Source organism: Dermatophagoides farinae, chromosome 6 (assembly GCF_024713945.1).
Source record: "Dermatophagoides farinae isolate YC_2012a chromosome 6, ASM2471394v1, whole genome shotgun sequence".
In the NCBI taxonomy this organism is placed as follows: domain Eukaryota; kingdom Metazoa; phylum Arthropoda; class Arachnida; order Sarcoptiformes; family Pyroglyphidae; genus Dermatophagoides; species Dermatophagoides farinae.
In genome coordinates, this window is record NC_134682.1 from 822,790 (window position 1) to 847,554 (window position 24,765).

General features: G+C 31.6%; 5 protein-coding genes across 8 annotated transcripts; 2 read left to right on the forward strand and 3 right to left on the reverse strand.

The window, feature by feature from the left end:
• Positions 1-11: 11 nt before the first annotated feature.
• Positions 12-1,084, reverse strand: RpL18 (ribosomal protein L18). The gene is made up of 4 exons (XM_047057230.2): positions 885-1,084; positions 730-816; positions 545-652; positions 12-476 (listed from the first exon to the last, which is right to left on the reverse strand). Exons 1-4 carry the CDS (start codon positions 885-887, stop codon positions 108-110), a joined length of 567 nt encoding a protein of 188 aa, XP_046913186.1. The 5' UTR covers positions 888-1,084; the 3' UTR covers positions 12-107.
• Positions 1,085-2,074: 990 nt separating this feature from the next.
• On the forward strand, positions 2,075-15,906 carry Rbcn-3A (rabconnectin-3 alpha). The gene is given in 9 exon segments (XM_075731624.1): positions 2,075-2,197; positions 2,571-8,573; positions 8,575-13,280; positions 13,345-13,522; positions 13,913-13,993; positions 14,274-14,334; positions 14,399-14,601; positions 14,665-15,030; positions 15,093-15,906. Coding segments are annotated over 8 exon segments (11,841 nt in total). The 5' UTR covers positions 2,075-2,197; positions 2,571-2,693; the 3' UTR covers positions 15,459-15,906.
• LOC124494275 (thioredoxin domain-containing protein 17) lies at positions 15,879-16,715 on the reverse strand. Its single transcript, XM_047057447.2, has 3 exons — positions 16,317-16,715; positions 16,159-16,240; positions 15,879-16,098 (listed from the first exon to the last, which is right to left on the reverse strand). The coding sequence occupies exons 1-3, from the start codon at positions 16,619-16,621 to the stop codon at positions 15,970-15,972; spliced, it is 516 nt and encodes a 171-aa protein (XP_046913403.1). The 5' UTR covers positions 16,622-16,715; the 3' UTR covers positions 15,879-15,969.
• Positions 16,716-16,934: 219 nt separating this feature from the next.
• mip40 (Myb-interacting protein 40) lies at positions 16,935-18,506 on the forward strand. Of its 2 annotated transcripts, none has more exons than XM_047057446.2 (3): positions 16,935-17,035; positions 17,110-18,173; positions 18,238-18,506. In XM_047057446.2, exons 2-3 carry the CDS (start codon positions 17,131-17,133, stop codon positions 18,470-18,472), a joined length of 1,278 nt encoding a protein of 425 aa, XP_046913402.2. In that variant the 5' UTR covers positions 16,935-17,035; positions 17,110-17,130; the 3' UTR covers positions 18,473-18,506. The 2 variants fall into 2 exon arrangements, with proteins under 2 accessions (XP_046913402.2, XP_075587743.1); XM_075731628.1 differs by having other exon boundaries at positions 17,015-17,032.
• On the reverse strand, positions 18,467-22,267 carry LOC124494150 (uncharacterized). 3 transcript variants are annotated; one of them, XM_075731631.1, is made up of 4 exons: positions 21,739-22,267; positions 19,674-20,249; positions 19,395-19,480; positions 18,467-19,327 (listed from the first exon to the last, which is right to left on the reverse strand). In XM_075731631.1, the coding sequence occupies exons 2-4, from the start codon at positions 20,233-20,235 to the stop codon at positions 18,857-18,859; spliced, it is 1,119 nt and encodes a 372-aa protein (XP_075587746.1). In that variant the 5' UTR covers positions 20,236-20,249; positions 21,739-22,267; the 3' UTR covers positions 18,467-18,856. The 3 variants fall into 3 exon arrangements, with proteins under 3 accessions (XP_075587746.1, XP_075587745.1, XP_075587744.1); XM_075731630.1 differs by lacking the exon at positions 21,739-22,267 and adding an exon at positions 20,686-21,054 and having other exon boundaries at positions 18,591-19,327; XM_075731629.1 differs by lacking the exon at positions 21,739-22,267 and adding an exon at positions 20,393-20,679 and having other exon boundaries at positions 18,591-19,327.
• Positions 22,268-24,765: the final 2,498 nt, after the last annotated feature.

The window sequence follows — 24,765 nt, forward strand, 5'->3', positions numbered from 1 at the left end:
GTGTTTGTGTGTGTGTGTATAAATCAATTTTATTAGATGTCAATCAATTAATAATAATAAAAAAAATTTTCATGAATACACACAAACACATAAATCCAAATTTTCGATTATTTCTTATATGCTCTTGATGCACGACGACCTCTAGCACGTTCATATTTACGGCCACGTGAACGAACATATGGTTTAGTGTGGCTACCAGGAACGCCTGGTGCTGGACCAAAATGTCTTACGGCTTCACGTGCATTACGTGGACCTTGCAATAATACAGTATTTTTGCCAGTCGGTGCACGTTGAGCCAATTGATCGAATGTAATGATTTCACCACCAGCTTTTAGAATACGAGCACGGGCACGTTTAGTACAACGTAAACAAGCAATGGTCATTTTTGGTACTTCAAACAATCGAACATCATCGGTAATTGTACCAACAATAACAGCGATTTTATTTTGTCGTTGTTCAGCGCTCATGTGTCGAACCTGAAAAAATAATTGACATTTAGATTTAGATTTTTCAATAATGAAATTGACTAAAAAAAATGACTCACCAATCGTCGAAGAGATAGCGGTGGACGATTAATTTTACTCATGTATAAACGACGTAAAACAATTTTAGCAAATTTGCTTCCACTACGACGAGCCAAAAATCTATAAAGCTAATTTTTTTTGTATGAAAAAAAAGAATTAAAAATTTTTCAATAATTTCAAGATTAAGAAAAAAAACAATACAAACTTTGACAAGAAGCAAAAGATATGGATCTTTGCTTTTCGGTGCTAATCGTCGAACTTTACGATCATGTTTATGATTAATATCAACACCCTAATATTCAAAAATTAAATGTTAATAATTAATAATGGATAAAAATATTTAATTAAAATTGAAATAACCATTTTTTACTGGTGAGAATTGGGCAAAGAATTGAAAACAAAAAAAAAAATATTAATCCAAAAAAAGAATCCAAATCAAACGAACAAACACCACAGTATTCAAACACCACATGCCACAGCTCAATCGAAAAAGGAACACAAACGTTTTCCGTTTTCAGTGTGCATGTGTGTTGTTTGTCTGCGTGTGTGTGTGTGTGTGTGTGAGTGTGTGGCAGTGGTTGACGCATGCGGTATTCGAAAAAAAAACATTTTCATCATACCCGTTCATATAGGATGTAAAATCGTTTTTTTTCCATTGGTGTTTTCCATTTATAAATACCATTCAATATTGAGTTTTTGGTTTTTGTTATTATTATTAAATGTTTACAATCAAAAATAAAACGTCAACAATTTTTTTTCGTTAAAAAATAACTTTGTTTTTTTTTTAAAAATTTTATCAATTGAAAAACGATTCTTCAATTGTTTTTTTTTTCTGTGTATACCTTTATATTCACATATCACGTACATATATTGTAATTTGTTGCAACAGGTATTTATATCTTGTTTATCTCGAAAATTTCTTAAATCATCAAATCAAATTAAAATAAAATTCAAATCAAACTGAATTCCATTTGAAAAATTCAATCATTTGGCTCAAATTCCTATATTCTCTCTCAACAACCCTAAAAAAAGGTGAGCATAAATAAGTGGTAAAAATCGAATGTTTTTTTTCTGAATATATGAACTCTATGGTGGAACAATAGAAGATTGTATATAGAATTTTGAATCGTTTTTCTTTTAATTCTTTATCAGATTCTAAACTGCTACCATGGAACATTTTGTTATTTTTTTTTCACAGACCCGATCTAACAATACCGTTAGATTCGGATCCAGCTGTATAGAAGTTGTAGTGTGTGCATATAAAAATGGCAAACATGAAAGTAAATCAAAAATGGCTATTATGTATTATTCCAAATGAGAATACCAAATTAAATTGGAGCAGCAGTAGTAGTAAAAACTAAACTAAACTATGAACCAGATCCAAAAGCTGCCCATGACATTCCAATTTTTTTTTGCTGTTTAATTTCTCATCTTGAACGCATGCTCTTATTATTCTTGTTTGGGTTTTTTTTGTCCATCTTTATCATTCTATATTCTTGATTTCAGAGAATAATTGATAATGAACATGAAATCCACAAATATTCAAACAAACAATTTGTCATTTTTTTTTAGTTTTAGTTTTGCTTGTGATCAATAAATGATTTGATTGCAAAGAAATCTATACTCCTTTTTCTCGGTTTTCATTCATTCATCATTCATCCTTGATATGTTTTGTAAGTTTGAAATTGAATATATTGACTAGATATATTCATTTCATGTTCTGAATTTTCTATTAATCGATACATTAGTATGTGGTATATTGGATATTTGGTTGTTGTTGTTGTTGTTGTCAAAGTGGGTGATAATAATAAACAGCAGCAACAACAACAACAACTTTTATAACGATAAAATCAAGGATAGGCAATAAAAAATTATTAACCATTGTAGTAATTGTTTAGCAAAAAAAAAAATTTGATAGTTTAGTGGGTGGAATTGCTTGGTTTTGTTTTCAATTTTCTTTTTCTTGTTGTTTTTGATTTATTTTCCGTGATTCTTTTTTTTTATTGAAAAACCATTTACTCATATATTAATTTATCGTTATTACAGAGTTCATCATTGCAAAACGAAAGGAAATCATCATCATCCAAATACGTATCATCATTCAGTGCAATGAAGAATTCATAATTTGAATATATTGGTCCAATATAATCATCACACACACGCAAAAAAATGAAATGTCATCAGATATTAACCGGTGCTGTTAATTCTGGCGATAATACCTATTCAACCGGTTGTATTGATGGTATTAATTTTACTGTTTATTGTTCTGGTTGTAATATCGTAATATTATCGGGTAATTTTGAACCAATACAAATTATACCTGGAACATTGAATGGAAATGTTCAAGTTAATTGTGTTGATGCATCAAACGATGTTGGAAAAATTGCCGCTTGTTATGGTGGTCCAATCAGATCTAATCAATTGATGCCAGCAATCGTCAACCATAGTGGTATAACAAATCGTATAGCTATTTTTGAACCAATACCAATCACTGATCAGATTTCCGATCATCGTTTGGATTATAGATGGATAAAAACGGGTGAAATTGAACCAAATTGTTCTGTTAGTGTTTTATCATGGAATATTGAAGGCACTAAATTATTGATCGGTGGTGTACAGATACAACTTTGGCATTCATCATCATTATCGATTGATGGCAATACTAATACCTGTGAATCACAACAACAACAACAACAACAAAAATCATCAAATGATGAAGGTATACGAATGAAACCAATCAAAGATACAACAACAATATCGCAAAAAGATGGTTGGAACTGTATTTGGTCATGTCAGACATCGACACCAATTTGTCATCTTTCATTTTCACCGGATGGTACTTTATTCTGTTCCACTGGTCGTTCTGATCGTTTAGTGAAAATCTGGTATGAAACAACCACACCAAATTATCCATCAAATTTATTCGATACACAAGGCTCAACAGATCCGTTGATATCATCATCATCATCATCATCATTCTCTACAATTCCAAATGTTGGTCATGGAAAATCATATCGTTCGAATCTAAGTTATAGTTTTATTTATATTCCACATCCACGTGCTGTAATTGGAATATCGTGGCGTAAAGTAAGCAAATATATGCCCAGAGGCTCTGTGGCCAACATGTTAGTCACTTCATGTCGTGATAATATTTGCCGATTGTGGGTACAAACATTTCTACCAGAAGATGATTTGGTCAATGTTTCACAATTGGATAATGTTTCCGATATTGTTACACCACGTGCTCAAACACAACGTCATAGACAAAAAATTTTACATTTTTTTCGTCATAAAAAATCGGTATTCCGTCATCATCATCATCATCATCATCATAATAAAAGCGATGATCATCTTGTGGATCATCATGGAGATTCTAGTAGTAACTTACAGCAACAAAATGGCTTGAATGATAGTACTCCTATATTAAATCTTCCATCAACTTATTCTTGTCATGATTTTCATGGATATGGTGTCCATGGAACGGCAATCACACCTGGTGGTGTTCATTTCCATTTAACCGCTTCGATTAATGCTGAAAGTGATATTCCACTTGTGCCCAGTTTGACACAACATCCATCAGAAAGTGATATACATTCACAAAGTAATCTTGGTCCAAAAGTGACCGTTAGTCAAAATGATGGTTTCGATTCTCCTGGTGGCGGTGGTGGAAATATTTCATCATCTTCAAGACATGGCCATCAACAACGTCTTCATCATCATGAAGAATCAGATAAACCATTGTTTGTTGTCAATTGGCTTAATAATAAAGAAATGGCATTCACACAAAGTGCTGAACGTATACTGCATGAAATAGTTGCAACTATTGTTGATGGTGAACAACAACGAAAACAACAACAGGAACAAGCTGAACAGCATCAACGAGATCAAGATGAAATGTCTGAAGCATCACAAGCATTTAGTGAAAATACTGTAGAATCATTTGCTACAAAACGTTCAATACAATCTCATCAGCCAGGTTCAGCTCAGCCAGCAATACCATCATCTTCACGTAATTCTTCATCAAACGTTTCTATTATGACAGCCGTTGGTCCAGATCAATCAACGACAACTGTTATGCTTCAAGATCGTGTATCCGATCAACAAAATCGTCGTACTGTTGCCGATTATCTGGATCGAAAATTGGAATCATTAATGCGTGAATGGAATCAAAGTACAGATTTACTTTACAGTATTCATCCATTGGATGGTAGTTTACTTGTATGGTTAGTTGAATGGTTAGATGAACCATGTCCATCAGTGTTTCGTCAACCACAAATCAGTTTCTCGTCTCGTATTCCAAATTCATTACCATTAGGTGACGCATCCACGATGTCACATAATGTTTCATTGTATTCACCACATTGTTGTTTGGATTTGAAAACCATTCTTTGTACATCTTCAGCAAGTATAATCAATGCTGCATTACAATCAAATATTGTACAAGCTACTACTACTACTAATACGATGGCCAACGAACAACATCAATCGGTGAATTTAGCCCATAAAACTCATCAACAACATAATCAACAGCAACCATTATTTGGTCCTACTTCATATGCTACACCTACATTGTGTATGATCACCAAACATAATAATGGATCATTGAATCTATGGAAATTATCTTTCAGTGAAAAAGGACATTTTACACAATTGTTGAGTATCGGTCATTCACGTAGAGTTTGTGGCCATCGATTTCGTGTTAATGATATTTCTTGTCATCCTGTATTGCCTTTATTATTAACCACATCGCATCATAATCTTCCTGGAACATTTCGTAGTCGTGCACATTCATTTTCACCATTCGATCATACACCAAACACACCAGATTCAACAGCATATTTGGTTTCGCCTTCAACGCCAAATCATAATAATCAGATTATGGTTGAATCACGAACATTTCCAAATACTGGTTTTTGTTCCGAATTGATTCTCTGGAAAGTGGAACCGGTTGGTCCATTAATGAAATTTGGTGGTGTTACAGAATTGGCACGTATAAATTCTTTAGAACCAACATCATTTGCAAATGTAGCTTGGATACCAACATTATTACCAAGTACAACATTAGGTCCAATCACTAATTCACCTAGCGCTTGTTTCGTTGCATCGGATGGTCGTCAATTACGTATTTATCAAGTGGTGATTGATGCACGATCATTATTAGCCGAAGCACAACGTTATATGTTTAGTGCAAATGATTCACGTCGATTTTATTATGATTCATCAGAAGAAGATGAAGATGATGAAACAGGAACAATGACAACAAAAGAAAGAAAAAATATTGATAAAGTAGATCATGATGCTTTTCGTAGTTTATTCAAAATTGTATCCCTTCAATCTACAGCTAGACCTGGATGTGTACTTGAATTGAGTCCAATTGTCGATGCAAGACATGATTGGCAAAATACTCAACTTTTACATCTATTTCAAGAACAACTTATAATTGGTGATCGAAAAATTCGAATTAATAATAATGATGAAGATTTAACAACACGTCGAACTGCTGCTGCTGCTTCTGCTTCCATTCCGCCTACCAGTGCTGATTCTTTGAATAAAACAACAGATAAATTACCATTCAATTTTGATATTCATGATTATATTGATTCACGTTCGACCAATTTTGAGGAAGTATTCTATTTGGTTGTAATTGAAACAACTGGTGTAAATTCCACATTACATATGTGGCAAATAACAATTTCATCTGGATCATCGAATAATAATCGAAATAATTTATCATCAACAACAGTACCATTTTCAAGTGAACAATCGAATGTTTTTGATGAAGATAGTTCACGTAGTGTTTCACCAGAAAATAATGGTGCTGATCATCATTATTCAACAACAAATCAACAAACAACATCGCCTTCACGTATTAAATCAAAAAAAGTTTGTACACAACGTTTAACATTACCATCAAATGTTGAAATAATACATGCTACACCATCTGCTGGACATCTTAGCTCTTCAAATATTTATCCAGCTTGTTATGCACCATTTTTGATTGCCACCGCTTGTAGTGATAATCGTGTTCGTTTTTGGAGTTGTAAAGTTTTGACATCGGATTTTGGTGTCAATTATAATGATCCACGATTTGAATGGATCGAATGGGAAATGGCCATTACTGGTAATCATCAGCCATCATCATTTTCGAAATTAACTTCAATTCAGGAATCAACAACAACAACGATAACAACAACAACATCAAGCGTAATCGAATTACCTGGATCTCCTTTACATATTTCATGTGCTTATTCCGGCAGAATTGCTTGTGCTTTCAAATATGGTCATTCCTATATTGATCTCTCTGATGAACTCACGAAAGAAATCAACAATTCATCTGATGAAGTGAAAGCTAATAAAAAAGAATCTCGCTTCATCAATGTTGGTATATCGATTTATGAATGTCAATCATCTGGTGGTTCTGAATGGGTTCTTGAAGATACAATTCGTGTGGATCGAATACCATTGATTGGACAATCGTCTGCAGTAGAAAATCTTGGACCATTAGTAGATTTTAATTTACGTAATAGTTTACGTAATAAATTTTCACCAAAAATATCGCCAAATATTCAATCTACCACCAATCCTTTTATGACAGATATTCATCTTCATTCTGATCCGATTGCTCAACTACAAAGCAATATTAAAAAACAAGCAATTCATCCTGTGCCAAGTTGTTCTACTCTTCACTCATTGAAACAAACAATCGCTGAACAAGGAAATCAATTTACATTTTGCCAAAAATCACCAATTATATTGGATTGGGTTTCCACTGAAGATGGTTGCCATATGCTTACCTGTTCCGTTGGACATAAATTGGCTTTATTTGCACCGATTTCACATACGACAATTCCATCAAATACTGGTGGACAGGAAAAAATGATTTCACCTTCACCATCAACATTGATACCACAACAGTCAAATGCTGCTGCTGTATCTCCAAATAGTTTTCGAATGAATATTTTGGATCTCTCATTAAGCACGATACCGGTTACAAGATGGATGATGTTACGCATTACCGAATTGAATTCTATTGATGGTTTACCACCATTACCAATGCAATTGTCTTGGGTACGTGATGGTATTCTTGTCGTTGGAATGGACAATGAAATGTTGATATTTTCACAATGGAAAATCCGTTTACCAACATCATTGCCGATTGTTTTCGAACAAAATCTCAACATACGTGCATCGCATAGAAATTCATTAGCTTTTTATTATCCATTCAATTCAGTAGAATTTCAATCCGATCGATTGTTCATTGGTAATAAAGAGAATAAAATGGATGAACAACAACAACAACAACATGAACAAAAGCCAACGACTTTAACATCTAGCATTATGTTTGCTAGTGGTGGTGGTGGTGATAAAATTATTTCTGATGAATTTGAAGATTTAGGCGCATTTGAATCATTTCATAATTCATCGCCAGTTATTCCACAATATCATCCCAAACAATTAATGGAATTATTAGCATTTGGTAAAATACATCGTGTACGTGCTATTCTTTCACATTTAGTCTATTCATTATGTTCAATCAATTCAGTGAAAGAATATCTACATCATCCAGCAAATATGCAACAACAACATTCTAGTTTTGAATCATCATCCGATCGTAGTCCAAGACAATGGACCAGAACACGTGCATTATCCGTAGCAGCACAACATTCACCAAGAGGCGATGTTTATTCTGGTGATTACTATGGAGATAATAATGCTGCACCAATTGTAGCTGAAGAAATTCAATTAGATTATACGGAAATTGCATCAATACGGCCATTACCATTATATGCTTTGATTCAAGCTGATGAAGGTGTAACAAAAGATAATAAAACAACGACAAAAGATAATGATAATAAATCAACGGCAAAAGATTCCGGTCTATCATGGAATTTAGATTCTACGGAAACATTGGATTCCGATTTTCTTGAATATAATTACAAAACACAAGTAGAAGAAACATTGGATGAATTTCTTGGAAACCGAACGGCTTTTAATTTTTCTAATGTTGCTACCAACAAATATTTGAAATCTCAACAATCCCAACAACAACAACAACAAGGATTCTGATACTGAGCTACATATTTCAATTAATTTTGATCAAAAACAAGCTCGATTATTGACCAAATTGCTGACACATTCACATTTACCTGGTCTTACTAGTCTGGATCAAATGCATCTATTGGCTTTAGCCGATTCTTTAGCATCGTTTAATGAAATTGATCAAAATCAAGCACGATCTACACGTGATGAATCGATAAATTTCTCTAATGATTCCAATGCAGTGATAGATGAACAACAACTTGCTATCACTGCCAATTCATTGGATGATTGTGGTCTACGATATTTATTGAATATGCGACAACATGTATATCTATTGAAATGTTTGTCATTGAAACAACGTAATACATTACAAAAAAATGGTCTTGGAACACATAATATTATTTGGGCCTTTCATTCGGAAACACAAGAAGAACTTGTACAGCTGATAATGGCTTCATCCAATAAAATTGGTTGGCAAGAATTACGTGAATTAGGTGTCGGATTTTGGATCAGAAATAATAGTCTTTTGAAAAAAGTTATTGAACGTTTAGCTAAAACAGCTTTCAAACAGAAAAATGATCCATTAGATGCATCGTTATATTATTTGGCAATGCGAAAAAAGAATCTTGTCTGGGGATTGTATCGTTCTTGTCATGATAAAAAAATGACCGATTTCTTTTCACATAATTTCACTGAAGATAAATGGCGAAAAGCTGCGCTGAAAAATGCCTATGTTTTAATGGGTAAACAACGTTTTGAACATTCGGTTTCATTTTTTCTATTGGCCGGATCACTTTGGGATGCAGTGGAAATTTGTCTTAATAAATTGAATGATCTTCAATTGGCAATGGTCATTATTCGACTTTATGAAGGTGGTGATATTGATGCCGTTCCTGAGACATTAAAACGTTTATTGAATGAAGAAATTCTTGGTTATCAAAAAAATATTCAGAATATGCAATATGCACATCCGGATCCATTCCTTAGAAGTATGGCTTATTGGATGCTTGGTGAATATAATTTATCATTATCCACTTTGCTTGAAATGAATGTTGGAAATAAACATTATCAAATAATGATGTCTACCACAAATAGTCCACATGTTCAATCACCAACAACAACAACTACAAAAGAATCAGAACTATTGAATGCCGGTGGAGATCGTTTTGAAGGATTACATTCAAATGTTTTCAATTTTTATCTATATCTACGTACACAACCATTGATTGTACGACGTGCACAAGTTGCACGACAAAATATTGATACACAAGATGCAAATATGCGATCGCAGAAAAAATCTCATATGTTTACACGATCATCGAATAAATCAAAAGATGCTGTAGCTGTTACACCATTCGAACGTAGATTATTCTTTTTGACAGCATATCGTCATCTTCAAGCTGGCTGTCCATCATTAGCATTGGAAGTTTTGTCACGTTTACCGACGAATATTGTATCGGATTCAGAAAAGAATGAAATGGAAGAATGTAGCCGACGATTATCTATTCCTGATGCTGCTACAGCTGTTGGTTATATTCGTGAAACACCAGAAACACCACAAGCTAAACAACAGCCACAAGCTAAAGCTGCAGATTTATTTTCTAGTAATAATGATGTTGGTGGTGGATTTGATTGGGGCACACCATCTTCGAATATTTTTACACCTGTTGCAACAGATGAATTTAAAATTGATTTTGGCAAAGATGATGACGATGATGATGATGTCGAATTATCAGATGATGAACGTAAAAATGAGAAAAAAGTTTTGATTGAAGATAAAAATATTGATGCTGATGACGATATATTCAATAATCATCAAAATATTAATGCTGAAGATCAAGATTCAGAAGAATCTAGTAACATTGATATGATGGCACAACAATTTAAATTCATTTCCTGTTTGAAAATTATTATGGAAGAGCTAAGCACATTGGCTACAGGATTCGAAGTTGATGGTGGTCAACTACGATATCAGCTTTATATATGGCTTGAACGATCTGTTGAAGTTTTAAAAGAAATATGTAAATATCATACATTTTCAATGCGTTCCGTTTCATATCGATCTAGCATCGATAATACTAGTACTAATCGACATGGACATAGTTTAGTGCCACCACCACCGCAATCAGCAGCAACAAATGATTCATCATCATCAACAAGTAACAATAGACAAAGCGGTATTCTAGTTAAAGTTGTTGGTGGTGGTAATAATAATCGTAAATCATCCGATAATTCAACAACATCAATGACAGCAGCACCATCATTACATGAAATTCTTTTGGCTGATAAAGAAGATTTTCAATCTAAATTAGAACGCTGTCATCGACGAAAACAATGGCTTTCAACTAATGAAGCATTATTGTTGAATTTACTTAGTTATTGTTCATTGCATGGTGGTCATGGTGGTGGATTAGCATCCGTTCGAATGGAATTGATATTATTATTGCAAGAATTACGACAAGATAGATCACCACAGCAACAGCTTCTATCACCATTGCCATTACCGACAACATTACCATTATTAACGGCATCAGTTGCTAGTCAAAAAACTGTTGTTGCTGATCCAATACGTCATCTACAATCAATGGCACATGATATTCTACAAACACTAACCGAGATTAATACCTATGTTCACATCAGAAACAATACGAATCATTTTTCATTTCCAGATTTTTTAGCATTACCACCATTTATGGTTTCCGGTACTGCCGCAACTACATTGATATCGATGATGAAAGATTCTTCGTCACATACACAACAAATATCACAACAACAAAATTATATTGGAACCTTGTATACATTGATTCATATTCTACGTGATTTGGGTATATCATTATCATCGTGTATATATCAATCACTTTGTGATTGTGATTCCGTCACACAAGGCAGTCCAATCAATGTACCTACAGGAAGTAATGTGAATAAAAAATCTTTTTTATCACGATATAAAGATAAAGATCTTGGTACGAAAATAGATCCAAGTGGAACGACGACAAGTAGTAATAGTGGTGGTGATGGTGGTGCCGAAGATAAATCTGGTCCAACTACAAATCCGTCAAAATGGCCTGGTGTTCAAGCATTACAGGCGTTGATTGCACGTGAAAAAGATGAAGATCTTCCAAAATTACATACATTATTATGTGAAGGATTTGTTGCCGTTTATCTTAGTCAACTTGTTTATGCATTAACAATTTGTGATTCAAGCATTCTATATCGTTTAATTGGATTAAGATTTTCTGAAAAAAGTTGGGGTGATTTATTTGGTGGTGGTACTAAAAAACTTTTATATGTTTCAACATCTACGGTTACATTGGGACTAAGTCCAGGAACAATATCACCAAATGAAACTACGGGAACATTGAATGGAACAACAACGAATCCGGCAACAAATTCACCACATTATGATCTGTTAAACACGTTATCAAAACAACGTATGAAATTACATATGAAAATTCTTGAACAATTGAATCAAGCAGCTGAAGTTGTCGGTAATGTTGCTACATCACCAAGTAGTACATTGCAAAATATTACGAATCCATTTTTGGCCCAACAACAACAACAACAACAACCTGGTCAATCTAATTCAGGATTAACAGCACCAACATTGGAACAACGACCTACATATCGTGAAGTATTTGTACCACCAAATAAATCCATTATCAATCATTTGATGGTCAAACCAGAATTACCTGATGATTTAATACATTTGGATTATGATTCATTCGGTAGTGAAGATGAAATGGACGATGAAAATGATGAGACATCATTATTATCAAGTAAATTCCGTACAAGTGATACAATCACAATCGATGATGATGAATATAATGAATGGGCAACTGGTGGTAATAAATCAATGAAAAATAAAATGGATAAATCTATGGAACGTAAAAAAGCCAATTTAGAATATGAATTATATGCTTGGTGTATAATCAGATTGGCTGCAACGAAAATTTCATATGAACAAATTAATAATTTTCTTCAAATTGCTGGTATTGAGAAAACTGAACTTCCTACCATTAGTCCATTTATTCATAGTACATTGCGTACAATAATTCGTTGGCAATGTTCATTACAATTTTATATGAATGAATTTACTAATATTCCAGATCATTTTCTACCAAATATGTTTGTGGATAATAGCCGATCAAGTGGTTCAATACAACGATATAAATCATTATTTGAAAATAATAATACACCATTTCGTGCCGGTTACACGTCGATTAAATCGGCTAAACGTCTTTGGAATTATTTGGTACGACAGCCATCAGTTCAGGATATTTTTATACGATATATTTTCGGTAAAGATCGTTCGCTAAAATTAGCACGTGATAATGGTGCAACATCCGTATGTAATGCTAATTCAGGTGTTGTTGCCATAAATGATCAATATGATAGTAATAATGATAATACAATGAAAACAACTTTGGCACAATCAACAAATGAAGATGTCGAAATGTTAGCTACTAATAAAACAACAGAATCTGCTGTCATTTCATCAACAAATGCTGCTGCACGTCGTATTATGGAACCAATGCGTATTGTTCATAAAGATCAAGATAATATCAGTGCATTCTGTATGGATCGTTCAAATAGTGGTTTGATTGCTTTATCAACACCTAAAGAGATACAAGAACTGAATATAAAATCATTACTAGAAGTATGTGTACCTTGGTTGGAAGAGGATACTGAAATGGATATTTATAATTTAAAACAAAGGTAAACGAATCGATGATTGATTTTAAAATAAAATCTATATTAATTTATTTTTTTCAAAAAAAAGATCATTCCAAACATCATCTTATGTTGATTTTTTATTGGTACAACATCCAGCTGATCGTTTACAAACATCACCAGGTGGTTTAGCCTTTCAGAAACAATCATCATCAGCTGCAACAACTGGTGGTGTTGGTGGTGGCAGTAATCAACAACAGCAAACACCCACAAAACAGCCCATTCTGGTGAGTTCTAATAATTATACATTATCCAATTATATTCTTTTATTCTGCATGGGAGGGGGGAGTGAAATAAAAAAAAAACAAAACATCGAATCAATTTATATAGAATTTGTTGATAATAAAAATAAAAATAGATAAATCAACAAACAAAGAAAAAAAAATTTAAAATTAGCCAAAAAACAAACAAAACTAACTTGCTTTTTTTTAAACCAAAAATTTCTTTTCTCTCTCTCTCTCTTTTTTTTAATGCTCTCGCTCCGGCGCTTCCATTCTCGTTATCGCTCTATGTTGTTTCTTTCTATCTTGTGCTATCCCAATTTATTGAAACAAAATTAAAACACACCCAATTACACCATTCAAAAAAAATCTATACAAATTCTATATATATAAAAGTCTAAACACCATTTTCAAGGAAATACCAATCCTTACTTTTGTCAATATATCTTTGAAAGAAGTCGTCATATTTTTAAGCCGGTAAGCTAATGAATGTGTTTGTTATTTTTTGAAAAAAAATCCATTATAAAGTTTGTCGATATTTTGTTTTTGATTTATTTTCATTCATTTTTTATTTTTCTTCATTTTCGTTCGTTTTTTGTTTTTCTGTTTCAATTTTTTTTGGTTCAACTTTGCATTTTCATTTGCTTTTTTTTCGTTTATTTTTTTTTTTAAATTTCATTTTTCATCCTGTTTTACAAAGAATTTTGATTAATTGATTCATTTGGAAATTTTTTTTTTTTTTTTTTTTTAATTTCAGGTGAAACGACATAAAACCGAAACTGTTCGACGATTGGCTTCTCATCCAACGTTGCCTTTATGTAAATTTTTTTTTGTTATTGTTATTGTTTCATAATATTGAATTTTGTTTATCTGGATTTCTAGATTTATCCGGTGGTCAAGATGGCTGTGTTCAATTATGGGAATGGACCTATCAGCAGCCAATATCGACGCCAAGACCAGCTGGAACTTATGCTAAAGTTACTCATGTTGGTTTCAGCCAACCAGGCAGTAAATTTGGTGTTACTGATAGTGATGGAACATTATCATTATGGCAAACGGCTAACACTAGTGCTAATCCATTCTGGGTATGTCGTTGAGACTTTTTTTTAACTAAAAAAAAATGAATTTAATCAATTCTGTTTTTTTAGAATTTTCAATGTCACAATAAAACTACAAGCGATTTTACATTTTTATCATCATCATCACTGTTGATGGCAGCTGGACATTCAACTGATCATCGTAATGTAGTACTGGTCGATACACTTGTACCACGTGAACGTAGCATTGTCCTGGCATTTGCTTGTCATGAACATAACGGTGCTTCATCGATTATTTTCGCACCATTAAGTCAATTGATTATCACTGGTGGTAAAAAAGGCGATATATTCATTTTCGATATTCGACAACGTATTCAAAAAGATCATTTTCATGCACATGATTCGGCTGTTAAATGTATTGCATTGGAACCGAATGAAGAATTTTTTGCAACCGGTTCAGCTGATGGTGATATCAAGGTATAGAATCATTCTGCTGTCCATTGTTGCAATTTTGTTTAATAATTTTATTTTTTTTCAAGGTTTGGTCATTATATGGATCAAATCGATCACTTTTACATTCATTTCCTGGTGAGCATGCACGTAATACATTTTTCCGTAACATTGGTATGGGTGTTTCTCATCTCTATATCGATACATGTGGCCGGTTATTTTCATGTGGTGCTGATGGATCATTAAAGATGCGTCATTTGCCAACATTGGAATGTCAGCCAACGAATTTTTTTATGCCTCATTCTCAATCATCTGCATCATTAATTTTTGGTAATAGCAATAACACTGTTGATAATGATCATGATCAACAGCAACAGCAGCAGCAACAACAACAAAATCGGCCATCAAATTCTTATGAATCTAATAACTATATCAATGGTACAACCATAATTTGAAAAAAAAGGCAAATCAACTAAAGAATTCAACAAGTGATTCTATGTACATTATCATTTTCATTTTTTTTTTTTTTTTTTTGGTTCTCTGGGTGATTTATTTATCTACGGTCTTGCCATTTATGTAACCAAATTTTTTTTTATATATATTTAATCCAGAAAATATTATAATGTTCATTTTTTCTTCGAACCACATGGTGGTTTTTTTTTTGATAGTTTTTCGCTATACTTTCAATGTGCAATGTCTTGTTTGTCTTTGTTTTTTTTTGTTTGTTTGTTTGTTTGCTTGTTTTTTTGTTTCATAAACTTATACCCATCAGTTTTTTTTGTGCTGGATTTTTTCTTTCTTTTTGATTGATTTTTGTGTCTTCGTGTGTGTGTGAATGTTTTAAAAATCTAGTCACAAATGATAATTTACAAAAATAAAAATAAAAATTGATTTTATTGATTTTTTTTTCATTCGAAAATCAATTTTTTAGTAAAAAAAAAATTCACTGGATCATTCATTCAACGATCAACGAAGTCGACATACACCATCCACACAGGTTCCAGCTTTCGAAGTGACACCAGTTTCTAATGTTCCTTCGAATAATTTTTTCACCAATGTCTTGTCTGCACAACCACCTTCTTCCAATCGAATGTTCTACGAATAGAATTTTTCAAATTAATTAACAAAATAATCATCGAAAAAAGAAATGCTTACCAATGGTACATTGACGAGTGTTGGAACACAATTAATGGCAAATTTTGGATGTTTTCGGAATCCATTATCTGAACTTTTCCAGCTTTTTTTGGGGGGTGAAAAAGATTGAATTTTATGATTATTATTTTACAGCTGATTTGATCACTAATTATAATTACCTTGGTAAATCGCCCACCATAACGGTAGCAAAAATCATATTCTGATCTTCTGTAGTTTCTTTCACAACACTTTCGATTATTGGATCGGCAACAACACAATCTGGACACCAACTTTTACCATTGGCTTTTTTCGTGCCGGTAAACAATAGAATTAATTTTTTATCTTCATTTTCTTTGATTAAATTGTCCAATTTTTGGCTATCATCAATAGATATTTGTTTCATTCTTTTGGTTTGTAGAATAAATGAATTTTTAAATGAGAAAAAATGTCGTTTCAAATTTTGCATCAATTGAATTGATATCATCAATAATCAATAAATTAACTCCTATTTTTTTTAGCTGTTTATCAAGTGGTTTTGATAACATTTGTGAAAAATTTGAGTGTATCATGAGCTTTATCACATACACACACACACACACAAAACACATACATGCACCATGATATTTCAATGACATGCATGTGTGTGTTTAAAAAAAAATAAAATAGTGCTCAACACATTGCCATCTAGTGATCGGATGAATTCGAAATTATTTCGCTACATTCATCATTTTTTTTTGTGACCAATTTTATATGCATTTATTATAACAACTGTGGTAGTGGTAATGACGTGAAACGGATAATTTCGACTCTTATTATCGATGAATTCGTTCGTTACTTCGATTCTTTTTGTATTTTTCATTTAACTGAGCGCAAAATTTGCAATCTGAAAAAAATTGTGGTATTTTTTCCTCATATGAAGAATTTCAAATTTTTTATTTGAATTTCATTTTAAATTTTTTTTCATTTACATAGTTTGGTGAATATCCAGCCATCATGAATCGAAGTCGGGCATCATCAAGAATAGCCAGAAGACAGACAAAAAATAGTGAAAAGACTGGTGATATTGTCAATGGTACTGGCCAAAATCTTTCACAAAATGGCCAAAGTCTTTCGCAAATATTCGATGATATTGATCTTTTATTTGGTAATCATAAATCGAAATTCTATCCAATCTATACACCACCAAATAAAAAAGTAAATACACATAATTTGGCCGAAATTCCATCATTGCAATCAGATGAAGACAGTATACTTGGTGTGGATAATAATTCACAGAATGGTGAAAACAATAATGAACGTAATATAACTCCTAGAAAACAATATGGAAAACGTAAAAATGCAAATAGTTTGATTGAATCACGAAATAAATTTCGTCAATTATTGAATCAAATGCAGACAAAAACTCGACCACAGAATGGTCATACAAATAAAAATGATTCTGCATTTGATGGTTATGAATTAAAAAGTCGTCGTGTTAAATATGAACCGAAAAAATCACGTAAAGAAACCAGTGAACAATTATCGCCAATCAAAGGTTCAGCAAATGAATTTATTGTAAAAGTATTTGAAAAATCCGTCGATTTAACATCATATTGTAAAACGAATCCAAATCACTATATACCATTATATCCTATTTGTCGACTTTGGGCACGTGATAATATGGGCATACCAGAAATGTTACGTTGTAAACGTAATCCACAGCCACCACCAATGAATGAACCACCAGATCCGGATGGTCCATATTCCGCCAATCCAGTTGATGTATGTCATCTTCCTAAACCTGAGCCATTACCAAGAGATGAAGATGGTAACATAATCAATTTACGTATACCAGAAAAAGTGCGCAATAAAACCATTCAAACTCGTTACGATGATACATCGTTTATAAATTCAATGGAAAATCTAAGTCCAGATGAAATGCTTAAATTGAATATGCCCGGTTGGAAACAAACAAGACGAGATAATTTGGAAGCATTACGAGAGAATGAAAAACGTTATCGGCATAGTTTTGCAATTTTAAAATCAATTTTTGATAAGTAAGTCAGAATGATGTTTTTTTTCAGCTTTGAATTACATTTTTTTTAATTTCTCTTATTCAAGGGCTAATAATAGTGAACTAGGACGAGATTTGACCTATTACAAATATCCACCATATGAATCAGAAGATCATGCTGAACAAACACAACAGCAACAACAACAACAGACAACATCTGTACAACAACCACCACCACAATCAACATCATCAGTAAGCCAATCATCCACTTCATCACCATCAACAACGACAACGGAAGCAGTAGGTGATGAAGAATCACAAAAATTCCATACAGAATTATGAAATGGCCATAATGATGATGAACAACATAACCAAATTCAATGAATGCTCTTTATTTGACAAATTGTTCCCATCTTATTCAATTCAAAATACACAAATAATAACAAAAATGTCGTCTATTATTTAAGAATCAATTTTTTTTCTCTTTTTTTTCATTCATTATTATTGATTATTGATATATAAAAAAAAATTTCATTTTAACTTAATAATAATAATAAAAAAAAGTATAATTTATAATACACATTTATAATAACCAAATGAATGTATGGTGGATATTGTCATGATGATGATGATGATGATGATCAGAGTGTTCCGGAAAAAAAATTTTTACCACTCAATAAAATTGATGATTGAAAATTCAATCATCAATAGATTTATTATTAATGATTATGCACTTAAATAAACTGGAGGTCTATAGTTGGATTGATAAACTGGAACACCTTTGGGCGTCATATATACCCTTGATCGAATGAAACGATTATTTTGTTGATTATTATTTGTCGTTGCCATCGGTAATACATGATCATCATCTGGTGAAGATTTTGCATTTTGTTGTTGTTCATACATTGCTTTTCGATATGATTGTATGGTTTTTGGGCTTAAATGACGAAAAATTTCATTCGATGGTCCAGAAATACTTTGATAATGTTGTTGTTGCATCGGTTTATGATTAGAAATCATTTGTGGCTGTGATGATGATGCTGCAGCCGCTGCTGCTGAATATGATGATGATCCATGATCAGCCATACCACCACCAGATGATTTACCAGCATCTTTTGCAATAATTGTACGAACCTCTTCAATGACTGGCTGTACCTGTTGCACTACACGTCTATATGGCTGAATAATTTCATGAACCTAGAATAAATTAGTGGATAATATAAATTTAATAAAACAAATCAAAACAATAATTCGAATTACTGACCTCTTGAATAATTGGCCTAATTACTTCATGTACCACGCGTTGAGGATCTTCATGTGATGTGGTATATTTGACCTCAGATTTTGGACCTATGTTCATGGATGGAAAAAAAATAATTAAAACATTAAATGTTTATAACACTAGAAATAAAATTGCTGAAAATGATGATTATATACGATGATCACGTCAAGAAATTATCAGATAATTCAGAAATGTTAATCATAATCATGAGATTTAATAATTATATATAACCTATGGATTTAAAATTCAAAAAAAACTAACCTGGAAGTCGTGTTTGATGTACGACAATTGGTTGTGCATGTGTACGATAATGTAGTGTAATCGGTTTATTATGTTCAGGCATAACATTGATATCTTTGCCTTTCAAATAAGCTTGATTAACACTGGTCATAAGATAATCGGCTTGTTGCATTGAATTTCTTAATGGCTGAAATGGTGTATCATCCGAATAATGATCCTGTATCATTGATGAATGAGAATGATGTTCATTATTTGTCAACATAGGCAATTCTGATTGTGGCCAATATTCAGATGATGATTTTTTAAAAATTTCATCATTATTTCGATGATTTTTCAATGATAATGCTGATGAAGACGACGATGTTGATGGTGAGGATGCTGCTGATGATGGTGATAATGATGACTGTTGTGGTGTTGTAGATGATGATGATGATGATGATGGTGGATATCTTAATGAAGAATAAAATCTTTTACTTTCTTCGGCAATTATCATTTCATCTTTATCCATTGGTTTCAACGAACAGCCAACAGAACCAATGATGATGATGGCAAAAGTGATAAAATATTGCCACGAAATTAACATTTTTGTTTTATGTTCTATATATATGAAAAATGTAGAAAAATTATAGTAAATTAGAGAAAAAAAAATGAAAAGTTTTGTTGTCGATGTTTTGTTTTCCAATTTTTCACCATTTAATTTTATGAACAAAATGAAAATAAAAAATTTCAATAATTCGTACCGGAAATATTTGTTTAAATTACCCATTCATTCATAATGATGAATGGCTGTTTCGATCTTCAAATCGAGAGCGAAAAAAAAAAACATCGAAATCAACGAAAATCAACCGATTTTTGCTCTAATTATTTATTGTTTTTTTTCCACAAGTGAGAAATTTGTTGCTGTTTTCAGCTTTTCTCAACTGACAATCTCGACTGATGACGTTTTGTTTGTTGTTTTCACAACAGCACAACAAGACAAAAACAATCAGATGAAAAGTGGAAACCAAAAATCAGACAAGACTAAATTTTTTACCCGAGGTTTTTTTTCTGCTGTCACAACTAATTTATTCGGTAATAATGATGATGATGGCGTGTTGCTAATTGAATTTGGAAAAAAAAACAGAAAAAATTTGAGTGATCAACAACGACGACGACAACGACGAAGAAAAAAAAGCACATTAACCGTGAAGGGACTAAAACTTTTTTTTTTGTTCAGTAGCGGCAACAATAGTAGAAAATGAATGTGAATGAACCAACATATTACGAATATAATCAATATATATATATGAAACGAAATCGAATCGAACCGAAAAAAAAGGAAAACAAAAAAAAAATGATCTTCTTGAAAATTATTTTCCAAACACTCAGTGTTTTCATACGATTTCTGTTTCTGTTTCAGTGTGTGTGTGTGTGTTTGTTTATAAATCTTCACACATGGCTGATGATTGTTATGATGATTTGATAGTAGTGGTTGGATCGAGATCAGTAAGTCGATTATCATCATCATTCTCCTGGTCAGGGGGGGAAAAAAATGTACCGTTTTTTTTTCTTTACTTTGAAAATTTGAATATTAATATTTTTCTTTACACAAGTTTGTCGCTTGTGTTCCTTATTTGCATTTGCAAATAATTCGTCATCGTTGTCGCCACCAACGACAACAACAACAAAAATAAATAAATCTAGATCATAAATCAAATGAAAAAATAAAAACAAAACAAAACTTTCGATTTCAACAATGTGGTGGCTATCGTTTTTTTTATTATTGAATTTTTGTTTTCTTTACTTTTATTTTGAAATTGATTTTGTATCGACAATTATACGTGATCAAGAAAGTGAAGAAAAAAAAATGTTTTTCCGGTACATTAACACCGTTTGTTTGATTGATTGATTGATTGACACAAACTCGTAATTTGAAATTGATTGTTGATTTTGTTTTATGTTTTGTAAACAAAAAACAAAAAGTGAAATGGCGACAAACTCGAAAAAAATTGTCAAAATTGATAAATCAATCATTAAATTGATAAAAATCATTTAAATTGAACAACAACAACAACGACAACAACAACAAAACTCATTCAACTATTACCTGTTGAATGTATATTATTAGTAGAAATTTTATAGTAATTAAGTTTCCAATTTAATGAGTTCAATTTGTGAATATATGCACAGAATCACAGATTATTATTATTATTAGATGAAAATTATTATTCAGCTGTGTATTTGTGTGCACAAAATTTGCACCAGGAAAAAAATGGTAGACAATTATTTGTTGTTGTTGCTGTTTGTTGGAATTTGAAATTCAATAAATCAATGTTGATGATTAAGAATTTGGTGATGATTCCCGGTAAAAATTTGTTGCTGTTGATTAATTGCACACACAGACACGTTTCATTTTGCTACTAATGTTGATTGAAACAAAAAAAAAAATTTTTTTTTTCAAATGTTACAATTATAAATGGCCATTGCTGCTGAATTGATGAAAATTTTATTTGTTTTCATTTAAATAGTCAACATAATCACATTTTCAAAACAACAACATTAATGACAAAATCAACAAGTAAAGTTTCTCCCTAAGAGTCTATGCGATCATTGTCTCTCTCTCTCTCAACGCACACATAAATGTTTTCCAAAGACTTTTCCATGATTGTTCTCTCCCAATGGGTAAAATACTTTTTTTCTCTCTTTTTTCGTGTGTAATTTTTCAATCCAATTTTACCTACGGCTTTTTTTTATGTAGTCGATTAACAACAACAACAACAACAAAAAAAATGGCCATTACCACGTGAAAATGTTTTTAATTTGTAGGATATTTTTTTGTGTGTTTGTGTATGTACAAACATCCAAACAAATTTACCTATTTACAGACAGGTCGGTTTTTTTCCGTTATATTAACTTATTAAAGGGTGACCAAAATTGGTTTACAAAAAAATTTCCCGATTTTTTTTTGTTATTCATCCTGTTTGAAAGTGAAAATTTTTTCTTTCAATTTTCCGGTCATTGTCATTTCCATTGAATTTCATAACATCTAATTTGATGAAAGTTTTCTGTCTGTCTGTCTGTCTGTTTGTTTTTTTGTTTGTTTGAATTGTTTGTATATTTTTAAGCCGATTTCCTATAGGAATAAATATCCACTGATGAAATGATCCAATTTTGTTGTTGTTGTTTTGAAATTTTCTCATTGTCATCATCTAATATCAACAACAAGACATCATCATCATTATTCATTGTTGTAAAAGTTCAAGCTTCTTTTTTTTCACTGTTACATTCGTTCATTCATTCATTCGTTTGATATTTTTGATTTTGGAGTTTTTTTTTTTGGTCTATTTTTCATTCATTATGGATCAATTCATTTAGGTTCCAAAATTAGACATTAATCCCTGTGTGCGTGCGTATGCGTGTGAATAAAAGTCAAATTATATTATGTCATTATCTATATTTATGATATAAAGAAAAAAAATGCTCATTGGTTCAATCATCGATCATTGATTGATCGTGATCGTTATATTGTTCATTTTATGGTTTAAAACTTGGATCTTTATCTTTGAATAGGCCAACGATCAATTGATTATAAAACAATGAAAATTATTGATCAATTGGATTTCATTTTTTGTTTGTTTCCATTAGCATTCGCGCAGTTAATTTATTTATTCCATTTTAAATTCAACTCTCTATCTGAATCTCTCTTGATCTCGAAATTTTTTTTTCATTTAATCTTCATGATTTACGATGATAATTATCATTAGTCATATTTATACGATGATTAATCTTGAATGTTGAGTTTTTTTTTCTTAAAAAAACTTTCACATCTGGCCCATCATCATCATTATTATGTCAAATCCGTGAACTTCATCCACATATGATGTGTCCTACTGTGATTCGAAATAAAAAAAAAATTAAAAGAAAATCTACATCATCATCCTCTACAACATTTGTTCACTATAACAAATGACAAACAAAAGAAATTGTCCTCTGTTGTTTTGATTGATTTAAATTGATTGATTGTTGTTGTTTTTATCATCAGATTATTTTATTGATTTAATTTCTTCAACTTACACACTCACACTAATCAAGAGACCTTCTTTATCATCATTCAAAAAAAAGACCTTGACCGTAAACTTTGATGCATCAATTTAATCGATCAATATGGATGGATAATAAAGCAAACAAAAACTTGTTGATCATTGCAACAACAATAACAACAACAACAACAACAGCAACAAAAAAGATCAATTAATTGGAGCAAATGATGAATTGAAATGAGCAGAAAACTGGATTCATAACTGGATTTCTTCCTACATTTATGAGCAATGATTATTACAGTTTCAGGACATTGAGACAGACAGACAGACAGAAATTCTTGTCAAACCTATCATCATCATCTTCATATTTCATTAAGAAAAAAAAAATTGTAAAAAATTTTCCCTTGTAAATACCCGACAGACACACACACACACTCGAGTGTAAAAATGAAATTTTCATTCACATTATAATGTGAAAACGACAACGACAAGTTCAATTATTATATATGATGACAATTTAAATTTTATAATAATAACTTGTTGCTACTGTTGTCGTTAATGATATAATAATGGTAATAATTCAATAAATATAAAATAAAAAAAAAATGTCATGACACACAAAAAACTAAATTTTTAATTTCTTCCTCTTTTTTTTCATTTTCATTTACATTAACAATGAAACCAAAATTAATGAAAAAAAAAAAAATGAAATGAAAGCAATACATTTTCACATCCATTTTTTTCCATTTCAATCCGGGTTTCAATGTTTGTGAACGCAGAAAAATTTTTATTTCATTTGGATCATTTTTTCTTTCTTTCTTTCTTTCTACAAAAAAAAACATTCGACAGACAGGTGTTGTTCAAAAACAACTTTGACCGTATTCGAATGATTACTGAATGAGTTTTAAAAAATGAAAAAAAGAGCTACAATTAAATCAGTTTTAATGAAGAAAAATTAAAGGGAAATGGCTGAATTTTTTTTTATTTTTTGTTGAAAATATGGCACCATTTGATGGTAAACAGAGATTTATTAAAACCTTGAAAACAAAAATCCAGTTAAAGAAAAAATAAATACCACGTGTGCAGATTGATGT

What these genes read in the sequence shown, in the direction of transcription:
- LOC124494150 (XM_075731631.1), bottom strand. Translation starts at nt 20,235, where the DNA reads ATGTTAATTTCGTGGCAATATTTTATCACTTTTGCCATCATCATCATT. An exon ending in ACATCAAACACGACTTCCAG is followed by an intron (nt 19,481 to 19,673) that starts GTTAGTTTTTTT and finishes CCATGAACATAG; the next exon opens with GTCCAAAATCTGAGGTCAAA. An exon ending in TTAGGCCAATTATTCAAGAG is followed by an intron (nt 19,328 to 19,394) that starts GTCAGTAATTCG and finishes AATTTATTCTAG; the next exon opens with GTTCATGAAATTATTCAGCC.
- RpL18 (XM_047057230.2), bottom strand. An exon ending in ATCTTTTGCTTCTTGTCAAA is followed by an intron (nt 653 to 729) that starts GTTTGTATTGTT and finishes AAAAAAAATTAG; the next exon opens with CTTTATAGATTTTTGGCTCG. An exon ending in CGCTATCTCTTCGACGATTG is followed by an intron (nt 477 to 544) that starts GTGAGTCATTTT and finishes TTATTTTTTCAG; the next exon opens with GTTCGACACATGAGCGCTGA.
- mip40 (XM_047057446.2), top strand. Translation starts at nt 17,131, where the DNA reads ATGAATCGAAGTCGGGCATCATCAAGAATAGCCAGAAGACAGACAAAA. An exon ending in TTAAAATCAATTTTTGATAA is followed by an intron (nt 18,174 to 18,237) that starts GTAAGTCAGAAT and finishes CTCTTATTCAAG; the next exon opens with GGCTAATAATAGTGAACTAG.
- LOC124494275 (XM_047057447.2), bottom strand. Translation starts at nt 16,621, where the DNA reads ATGATATCAATTCAATTGATGCAAAATTTGAAACGACATTTTTTCTCA. An exon ending in ATGGTGGGCGATTTACCAAG is followed by an intron (nt 16,241 to 16,316) that starts GTAATTATAATT and finishes CCCCAAAAAAAG; the next exon opens with CTGGAAAAGTTCAGATAATG. An exon ending in CACTCGTCAATGTACCATTG is followed by an intron (nt 16,099 to 16,158) that starts GTAAGCATTTCT and finishes TTCTATTCGTAG; the next exon opens with AACATTCGATTGGAAGAAGG.